The 23,879-nt window shown below is 37.2% G+C and overlaps 1 protein-coding gene across 3 annotated transcripts in view; it reads right to left on the bottom strand.

Moving 5' to 3' along the window:
* Positions 1–11,909: 11,909 nt before the first annotated feature.
* The window catches only part of LOC145667072 (uncharacterized protein C2orf42), a 47,563-nt gene continuing 35,593 nt past the window's right edge, over positions 11,910–23,879 (bottom strand). For all 3 annotated transcript variants that reach the window (XM_081734777.1, XM_081734779.1, XM_081734778.1), the window contains exons 11-13: positions 18,855–19,028; positions 18,198–18,348; positions 11,910–14,217 (exon numbers count right to left, since the gene is read on the bottom strand). In XM_081734777.1, coding sequence (XP_081590903.1) covers positions 13,949–14,217; positions 18,198–18,348; positions 18,855–19,028 — 594 coding nt within the window. In that variant the 3' untranslated portion in view covers positions 11,910–13,948. The remainder of the gene's footprint in view (positions 14,218–18,197; positions 18,349–18,854; positions 19,029–23,879) is intronic.

Raw genomic sequence — 23,879 nt, 5'->3', positions numbered from 1 at the left:
CATAGCAATATATCTATATAATAAAACGAATATGGATGTATATCTGGCTTTTATTTAATTCCAAAGGGATCGATTTCAATATAATTTTCATTAGAATATTAGGATTGTTCACACACGTAACAGTTTTTTCACACACCGGATACAAACATTTCACTCGTAGTACCAGTAGAGGCCTGTTTCTAATAGTTTGAAACTTCTCGGACAACGACGAACAGTGCTTACATATATGATGAACAGTGCAGTTGTGCTTAGCTCACAGATTGAGTCTGAAATACCTAAACTATGACCACTGTGCAGTTAAATGACTTGGAGCATTACTATGTAATGGGGCTGCAAGAGGCTGGATGGTTGTTCCACAGAATTGCCGCTAGCGTGGGTCGTGACGTGTCAGTGGTCGATAAGTAGTGTGTACAATGGAAGGCAGATTGTTCCACAGTAGACGCGCCCTCCCCTGCGATGCACTAGATAGAAGAATCTTTCGGGCAGCCCTAACAGGACGTTGACCGCCAGTACAATCAGTGGACACCCAAGTAAATGCATGGATGTAGGCCTACTATTCCCGCGCTCTGCTCGTATGATTACTCCTGTCTACTTAGCGCATCGCCGTAGTATTCAGCTATGAGAGCTTTTTTTCTGTTGTGTGTATCGTAGACGTGCAAGAGAGCGAAGAATTCCAGAGTGTAAAACATGGGATGTACACCTGGCATAGTTCAGGGGACTATAACTAATGAGCCGCATATTTATGAAGTCGTCAATCTCATATTTCTGAGTGTATCTGCACACTTTACGAAACCTTTATCTTCCAGCAGGAAAATAAACACATCTCATACTGCTAGGACAACCCAATGTGGTCTACCCAACATTGCTTTGTGGTTGAGTTGATTTTCCGTGTGTAAAACAATTTTGGGACGCAAACAGTATTTGATAGCCAACTGTTGATTTCAACTGTTATATTTTTACTTTCAATTAAAGTACAATTTATGGTTGGTAATTTCGTTGAATTGAACAAATCAATATTCACCGTCTGACTACCTTTTTATTCTTGGTTGTTAAGTTGAAAATTGGTTACTTTTGCGGTAAAAATTGATTAGTGGAAACAACGGCGGCAAAACGAACATCATCAATATATTGTATTAGCAACCACTGAAATCTAAGCTTCCACATTTTGGATATGGAATGTTGCATTGTCTACGTCTACTTGTTCTCAAGTCTTCCTAATAATTTTCCATTTTGTAATTTATTTCAAGGGTCACCTATATTGAAACGCTCTATATAACGTATATATCATCTCAATGTAGTGCAGTCACATTTCAATATATCCATAAATGTAGAGATATGAAAATTAACTGGTATATTTTCAACAACATGTGGCGCTGATGTGCAAGTGAGCTGTGGTTCAAACAAAATATTAATGTTTCATCAGTTACTGATACAAAATTTATTGGTCTTGACTGATAATTACGTATGTGGGCGTGGTTAGTGGATACAGATGATGCTAATCTGCGTCATGAGTTCAGCATTAAACAGCGACTACGAAGTTTTGTGCGCGTCTAGTTAGGACTGTTAAGGAAACTTCTGTTGAAACAAGTGTTTATCATATGCGCGTCTTTTTGCATGGCACAGGCGTTTTAGAGAGGGACGGGATTTAATTGAAGATTAAGAACATCTAGGTACAGCAAGGACACAGGATTAGTGGAGAAAGTGAGAACACTGGTCACGGAAGACCGAAATGTGACACTGCGAATCCTTGCTGAGGAGCTGGACGTAAATAGGAAACAGTGCGGCAACCCACGATCTCAACAAGAGGAAGATCTGTTTCGTACCTCATTCATTAACAAATGACCACAAAGGGACAGGGGTTGATCACTACAAAGAACTGATTGGGACTCTAACTTCCTCCTGAATATCGTTACTAGGGGTGAGACACGGGATTTTCAATATAGCCCGTTCATAAAAAGTGCAGAGTGGGGAATGAGAGTCTCCTAATTCTACACAAGACAAAAAACTGCGCTAGTCAACATCCAAAATCAAGCTTTTGCTCGTTGTTCTTTACGATAGTAAGAACATTGTGCAAAAAGAATGTGTACCTAAAGAACAGACAGTTAATACCTAATCTTACATTGAGATATTAAATTGGTTACTGCAACGTATCACACGTGTGATCCCCGAGTATCGGTGTAATGCTCAGTAGCGTCTGCTCTATGTCAATGACCCAACTCAAAAGGCAGTAATTGTGCAAGACGTATTGTCCCAAAAGGGGATCTGTGTGTTTCATCTTCTCTATTCACCAGATCTCATCCAGTGCGATCATTTTCTATTTTCTAACCTCAACTCTGCACTCAAAAGTTCGTACTTTGATCAAACGGCCCTTAAGAGGACTACGACAAGTAGTGCCGTAGCCAAGGGGGCACCTAGGTATGTGCCTCCCTTACGACTCAGGGATATTTTTTATTTGACATACACAAGCATCTTTTCGAGAGATTCATTAGTTCTTCGAAACAATCATACATTAACACATTCAGAATTTTTCCTTATTTCTGTTGATTATTAATAAAATATTTTCTGTTCTTTATTTCTCAACGTAATTAAATCCTTTCTTCAGGGTGAGCGGTAGGCAGTGCGAATTTGTCCTATAATTGTCGTGTCTGAATCTATTGCTAAGTTCCATATTTGTCAAAAGAAGAAAAATAACAGAAATTAAATTATCACAGGAAGAGTTTATCGGACACTCAAATTGAATACTTTAGATCTAAACTTATGAAGCTGTCGCCTTAAAATCTATATTTTAACTTCTGTACTACATTATCTCCGGTTTTCTTTCTATGACGCATGTCCTCGGGAGGGTCGAGTAGCTTTCTTGTTTGGGGGCTTGATGACCCCTGGTATTCAATATTTTTCTTAGTTCATCATCACAACAAGTTTAAAGGTCCGAAAAATCATGCAGCAGGTTATCTATTCAATTGATTCCGTAAGAACAGTTCCGTGGAGAATATTTTTATATGAATAAAGAGGAGTTTTCCTGAACAAATCAAATATAGATTATTATTATTATTATTATTATTATTATTATTATGAAAATAACTGTAGTTACGAAGCCGTTATTTCCTAGCATTCAGGATTGAAATTCGATAATTCTTTTTGTAACTAGCTCTCAAATTGCCACAGCACCGAAAAATCCGGATTCTCTAACGAGAATAAGACCCGAAACCACGCGTATCAAGTGTGAAAAGTGACCCCATGAGCAATTGTCCGCCGCGCATCGTCGGGCCGATCTCTACTATGGCGGTATGTAAGCGGATTTCGAGCGGGAACGAGGCGTGACATCGAGTCGATTGAGTAACCGCAACCACTGGCGGGCCGATAACGGTTTTGTCGGGGTAACCTCGAACGCGGTACTGCGACGGATGTAGCCTTCGGACCATACATTGATCGTGGCGGTTTTCCCTGCTTACGGTCGTGCGGCGGGAACGGATCGACTTTGCATTACCCACAATTCTTCATTCTCCGCGTGGTGAACGTCATTTGTTCTGGTTTTCATATGAACAGAAGAGAAGTCGGTAACGTCTGCTGACCTAGGATATAAGAGCAACAACACTGTAATCATGTAAGTATATCGGACAGTTCGTTGGCTTACAAAACTATTTTCGTGACCGGTTACAGCAGAACATGTACGTTATTTGTTACTTGGCAAAATGTCAAATATACTGCCTAAAGTTTTGCTTATTGCAAACAATAAACTCCAAAATTAAAATTCTCACTGACAATTACGCGATATTCCAGATATGCTTGGAAGGTATTGCCTTCTACAGCCCAACCATCCCCGGATGGGTTTGGAATTCTTGAAAAAAAAAAAAAAAAAGTGTTACATCTTTGTATTTTAACCATGTATTGGTATAAAGGTTTCAGCGCTTAAGTGCCAATACGTTGCTGCCAAAATTGAGAGTAGATGATTAAAGGCGGCATGAAGAGAAAGTTTTAGGGGCAATCCGTCGTGGTTTGCGATACATCCGATTACGTGTATTGCATATGGGGAAATACGTGGGAGATTTCAGCGGCTGGGTATCGGCTAAAGGTGGGGGAGCAGCGGGATTATGGCGGACACCGCCGGCGGGACGAAGGCGTAATTAGTGTAATCGAGCAGGTGGCCCGGCGGGGGCCTTCGTCACCGGCCCGCCATTCGCACGTCGGGCTTACGGCGGCCTTCTGGCAGAATGCTTATGAGGGTGTTAAGATTAAGAAGGGTAATATGTGTTTAAGACAGAGAGACAGAATGTATCTCTCATTTAACAAAATCCTGGCTACAGGTCTGACACAAGAGTTTTCAATAGCATTCCACAAAAGGATTTCCAGCAAACCGTCTCTGCGCTGGCGGCCAAGGCGCAACGATTATGGATGCAGGAGGGTAGTACTTTGAATGATTCTAGGTAAGAAACCTTCTGCTTAAACTCTTTCATTTTCTACAGTTCCACTCTCGATTTCAAGTTGTTGCACTGTATAAAGCGGTTTTTAGTTTTTAGATTTAGCGTCACAATTTGTAAATTTTGTATCACATTTTCGGTAGGTTAGGAAAATACAGCGTGGTGCAGTTAAAAGAAGTCCGCATCCCCTTTGAATGCGAATGCAATATTTCGACTTCTGAAATTGAGTAAACAGCTACAACATTGGACAGTTTATGCAATTATCGATTTTTATTCAACAATCAATAATATATAAAGATAACCAAGAAAGTTCTGTTGCTTTTTCACCCACCACCCTCGAACGTCGATATGTCACCTAGGACGTACATGGAAGATCAAAAATAGTCCCCATCAGCATCGACGACCTTCTGCCAACGTTCTGGAAGGCCATGGATTCCATCGCGGTAGAACTTGATGGGCCGTGAAACGAAGAAGGTATTAAGTGCATTTTCAACCTCTACAAGGAATTTGAACTGGCGTCCTCTAAGGTGATTGTCCAAGGAATGTAACAGGTGATAATCAGACGGTGTAATGTTCGGGAGTATGGCAGATGCAAGTGTTTCAAATTCAAAGCGTAGAATGGTGTTCCGGGTCATCCTAGCCACGTGCATGCGCGCCGAATACGTGGGTGCTCCGGAGCTTCGGCACCCACACTAATAATCTTGTCGGCACCCGCAAGATTTTTAGTTTGGACCCGGTTTTGAACCCGTTTCACTTGCGTTTAAATCAGCCGTGTTACCGGCTGAGCTAGGGCAGCCCCAATTTATCCTTATAGTGCCAGTATATTTCACAGCACAGCCGTTTTTGACTGTTCAAACTATCAAATATCTAGACTTCCGTGAAAACATATAACACGTCCCGACATTAATATGCACCCACATAAATTTTGAAAAGTCGGCGCCGTTGGCCACGTAGTCCTGTAACAGGAGAACCTCTTTCCGATTCAGAAGTGCTAGCTCCAGAGTTTTGAGTTTTTCTTAAACACGGCTCAACTACTGGCAGCGCACAGTTGCATTGATGCCCTGACCAGCTGGTAGCAGTTCCTGATGCACGATGCCGCGAGCAGCCTACCAAACACCTTCCGGTGCGGTGCTGGTTTCGACTGTTTTGGAACCGGTTCTTGGGATGCTAACCAATGATGACGGCGCCATGGAGCTTCGTACAAAATCCATTTCTCATCACATGTCAACATCCTGTCCTTTCTCAGACGAGACAGCAATGAAACACAGATGTCTGCTCGCGTTGGCTTCTGTCTCGGAGTCAAATCATGTGGGATCCATCAACCCAACTTGTAGTACTTCCTAAGTTGATGGAAATGCTGCCGAATGGTTTCTCCACTCACACTGAATTGTAGTTCCAGTTCATCACATGTCTGGCCACTGATCGCCTGAAGATCAGAGGAATACGGTGGTTGTTCGAGATTTGTTGAGTTTTTAGCCAGAAATTCGTTCAAAATGATAGCCTTGTGTAATGGTGCGTCTGCACTAATCAAGCAGCAACACGTCTCATGCTCAAACAATCGTTTAAAATGGTACGAATATTGATTCGACACACAAATTTTAGCGACTATCTCTCTGACTTAAAGGATGATTTTTAATCAACATTTCCTTTACTTTAGAGATGTTAAATTCAGTTGAAGACGTTTATGGTCGACCAAAGCGAGCAAATCTTCCACCACCTTTCGATTGCACTGTACCATTCATACGCATGCGTTTTTGATGAAGTCGATTCACCGTAAGCCTTATGTAACATTTTCAGCGCTTTCGCACATGTAATTCCATTTACAATGCAAAATTTCAAAAAAATCGCCCCCCCCCTCACACACACGATTGACAAATGGAGCACTGTAAACAAACTGACAGATGGCGCTCAAACCCCGCGTGAGCATAGAGGGCAGTTGTGCTAACGTACCAACAAAAATTTCGACGCTCCCTTTCATTGGGCTTTGTAAATGTACAATTCCCAGTACTTTTTTTTTTTGACAGAATGTACACTCTAGATACGAACCAAGGACTTGTGGGAAAATAATATTCCTGTTTTATCAGCGGAACTTATGGGCTATAAAACCACCCTAGTTCTTTAGATGGTACATCTGAAATTCTGGTGAGATTAAATACTGTAATCACTGACGGTTGACGAACAAAAGTCGTATATATATTATGATATGGGAATACAGGCCTATGTATGCCCCAAAATATTCGCTTAAAGGTTTTTGAGGCCGATTAAGACAACGCGGACCAGGGTTGTGCCGAAGAAGCTTATTGTAAAATTCTCTCTATTTATTGTAGGGTAGAGCAATTATCGTACACGGGGGATTGGACTTTCCCATCACCTTTTAATATAAAAGATCCTCTTGAATACAGAAATATATTACAATAGGTAGTTTCCTCTAATATATTCGGTAAGAAAGTGGAAGAAACCAAATGACCAAGCGTCGTAGGGCTTTTGTAGGTAAGGTTATTCTCTTTGACCAGGCGTCGTAAGAGGGAATGACTTTGCGTGATTAGGCGTGTCTCGGTGACCGGGCGTCATGAGAGAGAAAAGGAACCCAATGACGAGGCGACGTAGGACTTTTAGGAAAGGTATCTCTCAATTGACCAAGCGTCGTGAGAGGGTAAGGTGTTTCCAATGGCCGGGTGCCTTAGGGCTTTTGGTGGTTTGATCAGCCTGGAGAGATTGATGATTCTTGAGATGTGCTGCTTTCTTTTATCCTAAAATGTCGGCTACCTTCGTTGATCTTCGTCTTGCCGATGGTGGGGGACTCCTCTTCGGTAATGTCGTCTGCGCTATATTTATTTACTGCAAACACGTGTAATAAACACATGGCTACAGCCTGGTGTGAAGACATTCGGAACCTTACATCATCTTTATATTGAAAGTTCATCCATCTTTCTGGTGTTCCATCGTAAGAATGTTATAACTAGAAGAAATTTGGAGATCAAGATCATCTTGCAAAGTTTCATCCATTCTGGTTTGGATGTTACACTTCCATTACTGCTGTTAATTTCTACCTTTCCGTTATCAGATGGGGTGATAATTTGGAGAATATCTTATCCTTCTTTTTTATTGTAATACTTTCTATCTTTCTACGAGTAGTTGTCCATCCAACAGCATTTTTGTGATCTCTTTGTATCTTCCTCGAGTGGCAAGATGGTTTTTCAGTTCCAATTCAAATACGTCACGTTCCTCTTGACGAACTTTTCTTCTACACGTTCCTGTAATCTTATACAAGCTTTCTTCTTCTCAGTTTGACTTTCAGATGCAATTTACACTTCTATTCGATGGAAACTTCCTATATAGAACCGGTTCAGAACATTGCCATCTTCAATAACGTAATATATCTTCAGTTTGACAAGACGTAGTCAATTTCGTTTGTTCTTCAACTTGGTGTTGCCATGCCCATTTTCTTTCTTTCTTTCCTGAAAAATGAATTCATAATATGCATCTTCTGGGCTTTGGCGAATTCTACTAAAAGGTTTTCACATTCAGCTCTATGACCATATCCGAAATTACCTGTTGATTTTTCGCTTATCCATTTTTGTTCTATGATCATCTTTATGTAACACGTAAAAAAAAAAAAAAAAAAAAAAAAAAAAAAAAAAATCATCCGACATGGCCAAGTATGTTGGTGATGGTCCTCCTATAACTAGTGAAAGCTATAATGGAAATGTAATATGCAACGTGTAAGATGTGTAAGCTGGTAATACCAAGAATGCGTATGCAGTGCCTGGCCATTGTTACTGGTATTAGGTGATTGTTTGTAGTACGTCAGGAAGGGTAGAATAGAGACGTGTATTGAAGTATAGATGCAGAATGAAAGATCTTGTTGAATTTCAAAAAGGGCAAATTGTCGGTCCAAGTGTATCTACGGTGATCATGTTAGGTGTATCGCAAGAAACAGCATCCTTGGTGATGATGGTAAAATAACATCGGCGAAAACAAATACACTATCCTAACGTAAATAAACAGACAACGAAAAATAAGCCCTTGGCCATTGGTACGCACTGTGTAGAGAACCTGCAATCACATGCATCGAATGCGAGCTTATTTTGCTAATGAAAATGTTTCTACGAAATTCTCAGACAAAAAACATAAAATGCAATACAAACTATAGAAAAGCAGAGACACTGATATGTGCTCAGTGCTGCAGCGTTGACATTGTATTTATACGATAAGAAAATAACTAATGTTTACTTCTTATTGTATGTCAGATAATACTTATATTTATATTAGGGTTTGAAAATGACCCCTGTCAAATACTCTTATGCCACATTTTAAGAGCATTGATAACTGCCCATTACTCATAGTTAAATATCGCTAGAGATATTGGTGATGATACCTTTGATGTAACTCTTCAATTGCTACGTAATTACACAACTTGCGGTATCCTGATGACCGAACATTAGGTCGAAGAACAGGTGCGTCCAAGAGATTTACCCATAACAACGGCTTCTTGTATCCTTGAACCCATGAATGGTCAATGTCGATACTCATCATCCATAATTCAGAAAGAAAATGTCTTGCAGTGTTCTTAACGTCAGCGGTGACAGTTATACCCTCAGTATATAAAAAAAATAAGGTGTGTTATTTCCAAAGAAAGCCACGAGAGCTATATACAGGGTTGATGCGCAGTTCATATGAACTATGAATTTACATCACTACAATAACGATTTTTTTTTCATTCATTGCAACACAACTCGGATGTGATTTACCTGAATAATCAAAAAGTGTGAGGCCTGTGCGTTTTCTGGACGGAGACCAACATGTGCTAAACTATTCGGGTGCAACAGCACCTTTTAACTTAATTTGTTGCACAATTTGGAGCTTATACGGGTGAAATGAAATCATGATTCTCCCAAATCAAGGATCGGAAATTTACAAAACTAGTGTGTTGAGGAACAGATATTTTCTGAATATCCAAGCTTGCAGTACAAATACTTCCAATCATTCCAGTGTTTGCACATTCCTTTCGCTTCCGCCTGGTTTTGATTACAATTAGATGCTGTTAATCTAACGGAAAACATCCACCTTGTAAAGATGAAGCCATCTGGGACATTCCTATGACATCCCAGGTTGAAATGTCACCTGAGTATGAACTGTATAGAAATTATGGAGTTGCTATTCTTGAAATAAGTATTTAATAAAGGGAAAACTATACTCAGCAATCGAACTCTTCATATGAAACAAATTAACAATTCATTATCAAAAGTGTGTCGCATCAATTAGTGCGCATCTTACATTACGTCATTATGTACGCAAGCGAAGGCATGGTATGAATGCTGATGAACCTTGTACAGTCAGCGACAAAAGTTCTTTCTATTTCCGTTTGCTAAAAATTATTTTGGGAATAACGGTGGTATGCTTAGAACGTACAACGGTGGTATAGCTTGAACATACACAAAATTACATTCTTCTTATTTACTGAAAATTGTACACAAATTGTCTTTCCATTCTGAAGTTATTTAAGAAACTAATTTCATCAAACAAAAAGAACTTTTGTCGCTGACTGTACAATCATCTAAACATGAAGACAAGTTTCATATATATCGTAGTTCCTTTTTCCAAAGTTATACACAGACCTCAGACCCAGAAATACGCGGCAGTTTGCTGGGGCCTACTAATAATCTTTATCATTTGTTGTTTCTGCAAGATATTTTCAATTTGCTACTTTCGTATCATTAATAACATATTACGCTTTTAATTCACTTAAATGAATAAATTATTTTTGTACTGCTTTCCGGAACTTGTCCAATGAAAACAAATATTTCAGGGACCATAACAGGATAACGTTGTATTAAAAAGTACCGGAAACGGAAAATAGCAATAAATAAACAAAAAATTGATAAATATTACATACTTTTTACATGCATTAATAAAACATCAAAGGACTTAATATTAAAAACACGTATGTAACAGTTTCAGGGAAGTACTGCTTTCATTAGATACATAATGTGATTTCTGTCTGGTGAAGGCGATAGTGATACCGCCGAAACTATTACTTACCTGTTTTTAATATTTTTGTGCTTTGGTCAGTGTGTGTTTTATTAATACGCGTGGAAAATATCCAAAGTTATAATGAACAATGTACAAATTACACATTATTCAGTCAAAAGATTCACTTTTAGTTATAATTTTTCTTTACTAAAAATCTGTTCACATTCTGTAAGCATTGGATTAGGTAGTCAAATAACGTTCTACAATTTCGTACAGTATTGCATATAAAACGAAGTATCTTATTTTTAAAAAATCACAAAAATAAACATACAATTTAACACATTCAGAGTACAAAACAAAACAAAACTTTCTTCTTCATTAACTTCGAACAAAATAATAACAAAGAGACGGTTTGATAATTAGATTGTGTACAACGAAAAAAAAAAAAGCATGATTTGCTACAAACAGCCAAACTGTTTTCATTATGTCAATAGGTCGTTCGTTTAACAAAAGTATAACAACAGAGGGGTGAAAAACATGATCTGACATACACACATTAGTACAACAAATTACAGACAGATAATGTGTTTAACATACCAACTTAACAACTGATATATAGGAAGGTATTAAGACAGTATTCATCCTACTGATTGGCTAACAGAGTATCGAGTTTCAATCAGCAGTCAAATTTTAAAATTTGGATAGCGAATTTACCGTATCGCTGCAATTACTTCAAATTTTTCTTATGAATATTAGCGCCAAATATTACAATTTGATAATGATTTCCGGATTAAAAGACAAGGTATCAATTCATAATTTATTTTCCTGAATTCCCAGAAGTTCAAAGGTCCCACTGACATTATCATTAGTTTAAACTCTTTCGAAATGTCTGTTATTTCGTGCATTAGAACTTCGAAATGTACAGGAAATTGTAAGATCCAGAGAGTATATATTCCACTTTTTTTCCCCCATTTTCCAGGTCATGATACAAATTTATTGCATTCGATGCTGATTTTTTTTTTTTTTTTTTTAGCGAGCTACTTAATCATATATCCATGCAGGTAGTTTCATCGCTTGCTTTTAACTCTCTCTGAAAATTCTGATCAAAACCTAGGTTTACAAAATTTGAATACATACATGTTTTGGATGTGTATATTTCTTCCTAAAAACATGGCCAGCCAACATATTTTCAATGCTTCCTTATTCTAATCTCAATATAAAATGCTTAAAACTCAGTTGGATTCTGTTTAACTAGTAAACTCTTTTACTATTTTAACCAATAAATTCAAGCCTCTGATTTATTAGAATGGAGCAAGGGGGCACGGTGGTTAAGTGGTAGAGCGCTTGTTTAGTACGTGGGGTCCCTGGTTAGAACCCCGGCCAAGTAAGTTTGTTGTGAACAACGTCGTGTTTGTGATTTTTCTTGGGACTCTCATTTCCTCCCACATTCTCATTCCATCAATTTTTCCATCATCATTCACTTGCCTTAATCATCCGTCTCCCTTAGCCTAAAGGACATAATCGTTGGACGTTAATCTGAAAGAAAGATTAGGATGGAGCAAAAAGAACCCTAGGACAGGCATAAGAAAGAAGAAAAAAAGTATATGCAATACTATCGTAAGATACTTACACGGTTATCTTGGGTATTAACTCTATGGCGCTAGAAGCCGCCCTAATCCAGTATTCGCTACTTAATCCACAAAAATTTTCAATTACTTCACGATGATAACCTTACACCGAAACTTTTGTCCTCCCTCATGAGCTATCAAAGCGGGAACATGATCTCCAAAAATAGGTGTAAGAACCAATTTAGTTACATGCACGAAATATGCATGTATGTAATGACCACAATACACACACGTATTACCAATATTTTCCTTCTTTGTAAGAATAATTCATAGCTGACCAAAAGGTTTAGTATGCTCTTCGATTTTCTTTTTTTCATTGTGTAAAATTCAAAATAACCATAAAAGTACCTTACACTCTATTTGTAATATAACATATTATTCATTTTATGACAAATGATTTACTCTTCGAACGTCATCCAATATATAAAAAAATTACAAAAAATGACAATATTCAACGTTTTATGCGTCTTTTACGCCTATATAAATATATTTCTTATTATATATATATATAGTAATTATTATTTTCGGGATGCGCTTACATTTATACTAAAACGTAATGACGTTTGCGTCGTATTTCAGTACTGTAGCAAATAATAACAAATTTCAATTAAAAATCAAGAGTATTTGAATAGTACAATCGCCAATGCATTAGCTCTAGATTCAAAATATAAAAATCATGCAGTATTTTATTTTTCCAATGGTGGTTGCAGCGTTGTTCTGACTCACTGACAGACCTATTACATGCTGTGTGCATCGACTGATTACAAATAAAATTATTTTTACAAAAGAAAAGAAATGTTATATATATAACTTGAGAAGTTATATATATAACGTTTAAGGTTTTGTGGAATTGTTTCGAAAAGTCGCGAAAGGGGCTGCTGCTCTTGCTACATGTTTGACTTGCAATGAAATTCATTCTAGTAAAATATAGGAAGAAATCTGGGCCAACTTCATCACTTCATAAGCGAGTGCCTTTAAACAATATTACTGCATATGGTACAAAAACCTAATAAGTATTGAAAAACGCGGAGAAGAAAACCATAACATAATAATAATGAAACTGATTAGGATACTCAGAAGATATTTTATCCTAAAGTAAGTAACAGAATATGTGGTAGAAGATACGACGAACCTGAACGAGGAGAATAAAAGCTCTTCAATCACAGATAAGATACAGAGTAACAGGAATGCTTTTCAGGACAGAATATAGGGCTTCTTTTGAGTTTACTACCCACAAATACAGTGAGCTGTTAAATAGCAATGATTCACAGTTGAAACGTATTTCACTATTTTTAGATGCCCTGTATTCCACATATGTAACTTTCTTGGCTTAATTTCAGCATTACAAACTAGTACTGTAGATTTTAAAATAGGTTGGGTTTTTATCGTATTAGTTAAACAATATATGGTTTTACAGTGAATCAAAAATATTAGTACCACTTTATCTCATTAAATTAAAAAAAAAAAAAAAAAAAAAAAAAACAGCATGATTATATACTTGTGACACAATACAAATCATAAAGCCATTGAATCACGACACGAAGCTAAGTAGGATACGCCCTTTTTTACATCAACTCGTACCAGGTCTCCAGTGAGCCAGGATAACGCATGAATACTGTACATATGTTTGAACAGGAAAGAACCATTACTTCTGCACCTATTTTTCATATTACCTAAATAATACCTTTCCCAATAAGAAAAGGAATATTTTAATTTCATTCGTTAACATTTTAATAGCGAAACAAAAAAATATATATAATACTACTACACTGCTGATATTTACAATTCGTTTTATACAACTATTTACATAATGGTTTCACCAAAGAACTACTAACATTTTATATTCAATAATTCACATTGATTCTGTACAAAAAACGACTTCATAAAAAAATATGGACTAGAAGCACCAGTATAAATTACCATGATCTATCACTGTAGACCCAAAATTGCAGCAGCCACTGTTTCTTGATGCTCCAGCTTTGGAATTCCTGACGCATCAAAGTGAGCATCAAGCTTCGAAAGTGGAACCTCTAACTTCGTTAACGCCTGAGAAGAAGACCGCTTTTCAAGCTGTCCATTGCGTTGGTGGCCGTATTCAAATTTTATCCTAAGTTCGCCAATCTTTGTAGCAGGCAATATATCAGGTATCCATTCTATAATAAATGGTGTTGGTTCCTTCTGATCTGGAGCGGTGTTACCTACCAATAAAAAAATTTAAAAAACTCTCTAATGAAATTCTATTCCTAATGTTATTCTCTTAAAGATATTTACTTCCATAGCTCATGTAAACGAAAATATCTTCAGCCTGTTGCAAGAGTACGTGAGGAAGTCGATAAAATCTAAGCTTATCATAGCTTCTATTCACATTTACGAAAACAACCTCCTCTTTTTTTAAAATTAAAACGCTAGGTTTATATGTTTATGATCAAGAAAAGTTTATGTTTGTTCTTCAATCGTTTCGACGAGATTTCGAAAACCACAAGTGCTATAAAGGTAACCAAGAAAGTTCTGTCGCTTTTTCAAACACCACCTTCGAACATCCATATGTCACCTAAGACGTACCTAGAAAATCAAAAATAGTCCCCATCAGCATCGACGACCTTCTGTCAACGTTCTGGAAGTCCATGGATTCCATCGCGGTAGAACTTGGTGGGCCATGAAGCGAAGATATCAAGTGCATTTTCAACCTCTACTACGGATTTGAACTGGCGTCTTCTAAGGTGATTGTCCAAGGAACAGAACAGGTGATAATCGGACGGTGCAATGTTCGGGGAGTATGCGGATGCAATAGTGTTTCCCATCCAAGGCGTAGAATGGTGTTCCAGGTCATCCTAGTCACGTAGGGCTTAGCCTTGTCGTGTAACAGGAAGACCCCTTTGCGATTTAGAAGTGCTGGCTCCAGTTTTGAGTTTTTCTTGAACACGGCTCAACTGCTGAAAGTACACAGTTGCATTGATGCTCTGACCAGCTGGTAGCAGTTCCCGATGCACGATGCCGCAAGCAGTCCACCAAACACACAGAAGGACCTTCTTCTGGTGCAGTGTTGGTTTCGGCTGTTATTGAACCAGTTCATGGGATGCTAACCAATGATGACGGCGCCGTGGAGCTTCGTACAGGACCTACTTCTATCACATGTCAACACTCTGTCCAGAAATGACTCCTTCCTCAGAAGAAACAGCAAAGAAACACAGGTGTCTATTTGCGTTGCCTTCTGGCCCGGAGTCAAATCATGTGGGAATCATCGACCCAATTTGTAGTACTTCCCAAGTTGATGGAGGTGCTTGCGAATGGTTTCTCCACTCACACTGAATTGTAGTTCCAGTTCATCACATGTCTGGCCACTGTTCGCCTCAATTTTTGCCTGGAGATCTTCATTTTGTACATGTGTTGGTCCTACCGTCCTTAACCTTGTTAAACCAACGCTAAACTGTCCGCGTAGTTATGACATCCTAACGAAGGGCTGGCATATCTTCCGCCCCACTGCAGCAGCGTTTGATCCCAGTTTGAACTCGTACAGCATACACGCCCTTATGACGCTCTGTGAAGATCCCATGCTTGCTCTGTCTTTACGCAAGTTCATGGTGTAACTGGACTGCCACAAAAAGGTAGTATGTTGGATATACCCACACCAACAACTGACCTTCGCCTTATCTCCATTCGCATTCAACTCACGGTGTGAGGGCCAATTGAACACAGACCTCTACAAAAAGCGACAATACTTTCTTGGTTACCTTTATAGAAAGTACCATTTTCGCTAGTCGATTCCAAATTTTGTGTAGATTGTCCAGTTCTAATTGAATATTTGAAAGAACATGGAAGTTATTTCTTTATTACATTTTTTAGGGGTATAATGGAAGTGTTGATTATTTTTTTTTTTTTATAAAAAGGATCATATCCTACGAGTTATACATTCTAATAACAACAAATATTTGTATACCTCTCATGAGTGTTTCATGGACAAATGATAATGAAAAACGAAAGACAATCATTTCTCTAGTCTAAGATGAATATTGATTGAAGTGTTTTGCCTAATGAGCATCATATATCACTGCCACTAAAATTAATTGTGTATGTAATGTATTTGCTTATTACATCCTGCATGCAAGAAAGAAGACACTGATTATACATAAATTAAAAACTAGAACCGGAAGTAGGCTCAATCTTGCAAATGGTGCGAGATATTGATAAAATAATCAAAAAATCCTCCTTTACGATAGATACCCTTGTTTTTATCAAGACGTCCTTCACTTGTGTCTGTAAAGGAACATGTATAGATATTGTGAGGAATGACAAGGAGATTCATGCTCGTATGTGATGCGCTGTGTAGAAAGCGCAAGTTCACCTATTTTTTTTTAAAATTAAAAAAAGGGGAATCTTTTATACTTTTTTTCCTGGCAAAAACACAAAATGCATTACTGAGTTCCACGATCAACTTCAGTCTGTGATGCATTTTGACGTAGAACATGTGAAGGAAAATAAATATATGCGAAACACAGTTATCCGAAACTTTAGCTACCCCACAAAAACTCAGTCAAATCAGTGAAGAAACTGCCAGAACCAAGTACAACCACACCTCCTCGTAATTAAAATTATTGTAATTTAACATAAAAGCATTGAAAACTATTAAATAAAGTCATTTGGGCATTTATTACGTAACAGAACATACATGTTGTTTGAATGCCTGAGCACCAACAAAAATATATGGCTACTCAGGGAACGGACTGGGTAATGTAGTGGTTAACGCATCGGCACGGTAAACCGGAGACCTGGGTACGATTCTCGGTCCAGCCATGCATTTTTCAATTTGCACCTACAGAGAAACTGATATATTAACACGTTGGCTGCCATATGTAGGGATTTCCATACACACGGCTCCTTCATGCAGCGCCTCGTGTATGGTTTTCCATACACACAAATATACTGTATATTGCACTTTTTCACGTTCGCTCTATAGGTGTGTATGCTATTACATACATATGGCGTAGAAGTCAAAATTTAATATCCACACCGTGTGTATGCAAAACCATACACAAAGAAAATTATACATTTATGGGGTTAAAACAAAGTATTAGTGGCGGATTGTTGCCCGTGGCGCACAGATGAGAAAGGCCAAAATATATAGTGGCGGTCAACGTTAAACAAGAATTTTAAGGAAACAATGGATCAAAAGATTCTGATTATGATTAATAATTAATTTTACACTGCGCAGAAAATAATTTTAGGAATGACAAAAAAAAAAAAAAAAAAAGTTTAACGTTCCGTTCAGCACCGAGGCTATATGAGCTATGGACCTAGCTCCCGCCGGGAATCGAACCCGGGTCTCCCGCGCCAACTCGATTTAGGGGCCGTTCAGAAATTTTGTGGACCCTGATCCAAAAACTAAAATATGCAAACTTGGCCAATAATTAGTTTTTGGATCAAGGTCCACAAAATTTCTGAACGGCCCCTAAATCAAGTTTTCGTATGTTTTACGAAATAAGCATACCATACTGAGTTAAGTGAGTCTGGGTTTGGCTATGCTATATGTAGTTCTCCAGATATAGGGCCTGCATGAAAATTTTTGATAGAAATATATTGGATCTTTTGATTCAAAAAAGAAATGGTATTCTTCCTGTTATCATATTTAATACGTAATAAAATATCCTACACCAAACCTATAATATTCAACAGCAATAATGTATAGTTGCATGTAAATTAAACAAACTACATAGTTAGTATTCATATTTATTGCATATTACTTTGTATTATGAAAATAGGATAATGTACTATGAACTGCATTATATCGACTTTTCACAGAAATTACAATTTTCTTGGCTGGATGATTTTATACTTTACTGAAATGGTTCATTGCTGCAGTGACAACAGCCAATATAACTGTACAAAACCCACATTTGATGTAAAACAATGTCGTAAACCTCGTCTAGCAGAAATCAACTGACAACACACGAGGTTCTAAGACGTACTGAAGTCTCGATGAACCTTAGAAGAATTCTAAAACATTATGTTTCTATAAATCTTTATTATTATCATAAATGAAAATAAAAATTATCATAGAAGACGTATTTACGTAAATTAATAAAATGTATATTTGACTAAATCGCAGCTTGGGTTTTGGTAAGCATTTATTATATTAATTTAACAACATCCATAAAATAGGTTGTCTGTTTTATGCACTTACCTACTTTAAGGAACGTTTTGTACTCCAAAGGTTTGATAAGCGGTTGGTTATCTGTCTTTCTGAAAGCTTCATTCTCATCTTCTTTGTGAACATATGGTTCATATGTTCCATCACGATTTTCTATGAAGCTTTTCGTGATTTCCAACGGCATCTGTAATTAACATGAAATTTTCTATTAATAATAAGATGAAGCGGAAAAAAAAAAAAAAATTCATTGTCTTCTTTCAGATTAATCTATTGCACTACGGAAACAATACAGTAAGGATTGCAGTCTCTTCGAATAGAAAAGAATTCTTTCTCATTTTGTTAATTTTCTCATATTATGTGACTGTGTCTTGAGGCAAGGAATTTCCCTACCATTGCTAGGAGCGACTTTTCTATGTAATTACATTGTATTGTGTCAGAAGGTATTTAAAAAACAATTCGAAAAATGTACGAAGATTTTTTTTAGCTTTGGTTTTATCTACAGGGAGTATCGACATTTTAAGGCACTCGTTCCTTATTGTGAAACTACAAATATAACTTAAGCAATGCTAACAGTGACTAATAATCCTGTTAAAATAACCTATAGCAAATACACTATTAAAACCAGCATATTCAACTTCAAAGATGTGCTAACTTAATTTTACTACTAAATGATGATCTCATACTACTTACCAATGGAGTGTCAAATATTTGTTTGACGTGAATAATGTTCGTAATGTGCCACGTGTACTTGGTAAATGTTCCCAGAGGAAGAGCATCCTTCCGAATGAAACCTGTCGTAAACTTTGGCAGTCTTTTCTTTTTGCCTCCACAAGAAATTCTTTCTCTAAGGCATTCAAAAAATACCTAAAACAAAAAAGTATAACGTTCAGTAACAGCCATATGCTTTGTGTTGTTCTGATTCCAATTCAAACCACAAATATTAAATCTTTGTTTTCAACTAAATGTAAATATTTAGCTTCTCTCAATATTAATGAGAAGGCCGCGGGGGCTAAGTATAGAGTGCTCACTTTTGGTGTGTGGGGTCCCTAGTTGGATTCCAGGTCGGGCCAAGTGAACTTTGTGGTGGACAAACACCGTGTCTCGGGGTTCTCTAGTTTCCTCCCACTTCCTTTATTCCATCATTTCATTAATTTCTCATCATCACCATCTTTTTTAGCTCTCACAGCATATTCGTGGGACGTAAAACTCGAAGATTTCATTTAATTTTATTTTCAATTTTAATGAAGTAAGAAAAAAGACTTGGTCAGTACCTACCAAGTAAAAACGGATATTTACGCCTTCTTTAATCAGCAAATTGAATTCTGCTGCTATAGTTGTCACAAAATATAGTTTATCTCTGGATGTGATCATTCACTGTGCTTTGTGTTCGGTTCGAAATAATCAAATTAACCATTTCGAAATTTATGAACTAACTAAGATTTCTTACAGCCTTTCTTCCAGTCATACTGCAGAGTGGACTTTGCTTCCCAGCAGGAACGTAGCCAAGGGGTGGGTCTGTACCCCCCCCCCCTTCGAAACCATAAACGAAAAAATTAAGGAACGATGAAACAAAAAGAAACGAGAAAAAGAAGAATCAGCGTTAAAAATATAAAACTACAGCAAACGTTTGGTTACTCTTTATTTATGAGGAGCTTTATGTGGAGGAAACAGATATATCTAGCTCCATGCTAATCCTTGGACTACAAATGACGATCGATAAACCGGTTCGATCAAATCGACTCTCAGGTAGAACTTAAGAAATTCCCACAATCACCAATAATATGAGCTTGGCAACATAGATACCAGTTAACTTGTTAAAGAAATTTTCAATTTTGCAGCAACACTAATCCATTTTCTAGGATGTCTTGCCAAAGAGATCTCATTGCTATCATTGACGGCATTAAACGAATATAAGAAAAAGAAGAAAGAAGGCAAGAAGAACCGAGTACGAAGATATAGTCTTTCGAAAGACTATATCTTTTTCAATATTTTTAAAATATTGTTTTACTGGAGATTTCTTTATAGTTTGTTATTAAAATACTTACTAACATATCCTAATTTTATTGTCCTAATAAACCAATATTGGTATGTTGCCAGTAAAATAGTTTAGATTGATCGAGTCCCTGGTGTGTAACCACAATATTTCATGTCATGACCCCCCCCCCCTCTTCCCATTACGAAATCCTGGCTAAACGAACTAATATATGTTGCCAGTAAAAATAGTTTAGAACGATACAGCTTATGCTCATGGTGTGATAACCACAGTGTTTCGTCACGGACTCCCCCCCTCCTATTACGAAATCCTGGCTACGTGCCTGTTCCCAGAAGTTAGTCAACCGCCTGCTTCTTCCCGAAGCTAAGGTTAATTAAATTTCGATTATATGTCAGTCTTATACAGAGCACGTTCTTGCTTCAGTACAGGTCCTCGCATTTTGAGTTTCCCCCTCCCCAACGGACAAATTTTGTTTTTTAAAAAGGAAGTCTGCTTAGAATGCAATTATTTTAAATTTGAAGATATAACATAAACAATAGGATGATCCTGCTATGGAAATCCTCTGTCTCTTTTAGTATAAATATTATTATTTATTATTTTCAAACTAACATCTTGTAAAAAAAACAAAACTAAAATTCAGAAAATATGTCATTTCGCACACAGGTTCATAGTATATAAAAGAGATAACCAGCTAAAAAGTCTTCCTTCAGAACTAGAAAATTAAATTCACGATTAAATTTTTACGGTTGAACGTGGAAAGGAAAACACTAAATTCTTTGGATTTGCTATTTATGTCAGAGAAAAAAACAATAAATTTGTTAAACACGCGGCAAGCAACATATTTATACTTTAAAAGAATCTGCTCATGCCAACACCTGAATAACAATATTTGTTAAGAGCATATAAATTGACCTCCACACAGAAAGCAACAAATTTATTTTTCAACTTTATAAATATAATGGTTACGATAAAAATCAGACAAATATAATGGTTATGGGAGAAGAAAGTGGATTTCTTTTCCTCTATTTATATATTTAACTTTCAGGTTATACAAAATATTGCTTATGAAATAAACAAACAAAATTATGTTTCAACCGCTACATTAATTGGTATATATGTGAATGTGAAGATTTTTACGTATATTGATATAACTAAAAATAAATAAAAATAAAATGAAAAAGGCTCTAGGATAATAAAAGATGCTAAATATGGCGATATTGCAGTATCTATCAAGACATTTACATGTTATCAAGTACAGCATTCCGGATGTCAAGGCTTTGTATTTATCACATTCATTTATCAGGAATGTGTCCGAAGCTTTTTATAATTTATTATGACAAAGAAACCGATATTATTCAAGTTACTTCTAAGACGGAAATTAGAATTCGAATCTGTTATATGGAACAGTATTTCCATAACTTTAACGAACAGAATCGAATCTACGTAAAAGTTCTCTATTAGGTTATTATATTTTAAAATGAAAATATATTATTCTCAGCACTGGAACAAATATTGGGGATCAGAAAGCCTAACTAGCAGAAGAAATGCTTTTGATAAAGTTTCTATTACAACAACAACAACAACAAAAAAAAAAAAAAAAAAAAAACTGATGGATAATATAAATTGTATTGAATACTTTTTACGTAAATTGGTTTCAAAGCGCCGAATCATACAAGGAGCGTCCAATAACTTATGTACCTAGACAAGAAGGGAGGGGCGGAGCAAAATAACGTCTGACACGCACGCCAAGGCCACTGTGGGAAACCCCGCTGCGCAATTTGAGGTCAGTCGAAGCAGCGCAGTTGCCTTGGGCAGAGTGTTTGTGTTACGCCGTGAACAATGGATTTGCAGAAGTCGGAGCACCGCTCGGATGCAGATACTCCAAGACTTATTGGATTTCTCTAAAAAAAGGACCAGAGCAAATTCTTGGCTCAATTGATGACAGGGGTCGAACCTGTCGGACAACGAGGCCCAACAGGCTGTTTCCTATTGGTTTGCAGGCCATAAGAAAGATTATTTTTTTCTCTGGAATCTCTTCGCTGCCCAAAATGTGGCGACAGTGCATAGACTTCCATGGGAAGTACATCGAAAAACAGTGATGACCTGGTGAGCCTATCTGCATTCCTTCCTGCCTAGGTAGATAACTTATTGGATACCCCTCGTATTGTACAACTTCTGAATGGAAATGTGAAATTTTAAGAAGTTGACTAATTCATTTGATACATTTTAGGCCAATTACATTATGCAAGTTTGTATAATTTTACGTACTCTTTAGTATTATGAATCTAGTTTCGTTCTGCGAAATGTAGTTTTAACGTGAGACTATGTTTATTCTTCGTCTGTCTGTTCGCTTTCAATCAGTCTGAATGTTTTAACATTTAAGGAACTTATTCTACTTATCTGACTTTCTTTCTTTCTTTTTAAATTTGCGTGCAATTAGTTCTCTCCGTCTTTCCTTTTTATAGTGTGTATGTTTTCTTATACCATACAAAGTGTTCTAAGCTATTCGTGGCACTGTAATGAACATTATTCTTATACTTATAATAATGTTACTGTATTATAGGGAGCTAGCTTGTTTACCAGCGGGGGCTGAGGTAGAGGGAGGAAAATTTCAACATGTTTTCTGCCTGACTCTTGCGACACTCCCTTCCCTCCTTGTATATGTAAGCGTTGCCAGGAGTAGAAAACTGTCGCGTGAATGTCATTCTGAAGAGTCTGATAGTTGGTTATTTGTTGAATGTTGTTGTGGTTGCGGTTTTGTTGCTTATTATTCATTTGACAATGGCTTCACAGCGTAAGAGATTGCAAACTATTCACAGCAAAGCTAGAAAAATAATGCTAGACCGCTCAGTCACGCGTGTGGTTATAAAATATAGAAGGTGAGTAATATGCAAAATGTACCCAAATACAGCAACTACTTATGCAAATTTGTAAATGACGAGTTTAAAAAAAAAAAATCTTTCGATAAGGATGGCATAATTTGCATAAATTCTTTGAATTAAGTGAGTATTAGGTGAAAACGCACTGGCAACCCTGCCCAGGACCGTCGAGTGACCGTTTCTTAGTTACGGAGGTGGGGCACCTCTCAATCAAATCTGAATTCCTCAGCCTCGCATTAAAGCCAGCTCCCTATAATACAAAGTGATAAGCTTTTAAGTGTAACACACACTACATCAGTATTAAGGATTTTTGGTCTCACACTAATTACGTATATCAAGCTTATATGAAGACAACAAATCAACGATGTAAGACAGAAAACGAAATTAATGCAACAACCCGAACAAGCAGAAATGCGACATAACTTCGAAATATATGGTTGAAGATTTAATCATTTTAGGCAAAAGAAAAACAGATAACCTCCAGATTTATTCTACGTAGCTATTTCAAAAATATTGTCAGAGATTTTGAATATCGAATATAAGTGCGTGCTGCCATCTAGGTATCGTGGGCAAAATGAGTCCTTGAGCTGTTCATTCCACAGTAAGACGTGTGGCAGTGGGAAGTGTAACAATGGAGAGGGGTGACTATGAGAATTCACGTTGCAGTAATACCGCTACACAAGGTGGGCATGCCACAATCACGTATCATCGCCACTCTAAAATCCCTTCCAGTAAAACGGGAACTGTCAATGACCGGAGCGTAATGGCAGACCACGCACAATGAAGTCACCACAGGCAGTTAAAGCCGTAGTTGCAAGGATTCGGTGAAATCCCGTCAGGACT

Source organism: Thermobia domestica, chromosome 12, assembly GCF_964235325.1.
Source record: "Thermobia domestica chromosome 12, izTheDome1.hap1.1, whole genome shotgun sequence".
Taxonomy (NCBI): domain Eukaryota; kingdom Metazoa; phylum Arthropoda; class Insecta; order Zygentoma; family Lepismatidae; genus Thermobia; species Thermobia domestica.
Note: the sequence above shows the minus strand (reverse complement) of the source record. Positions and strands in the feature narration are given on the sequence as shown.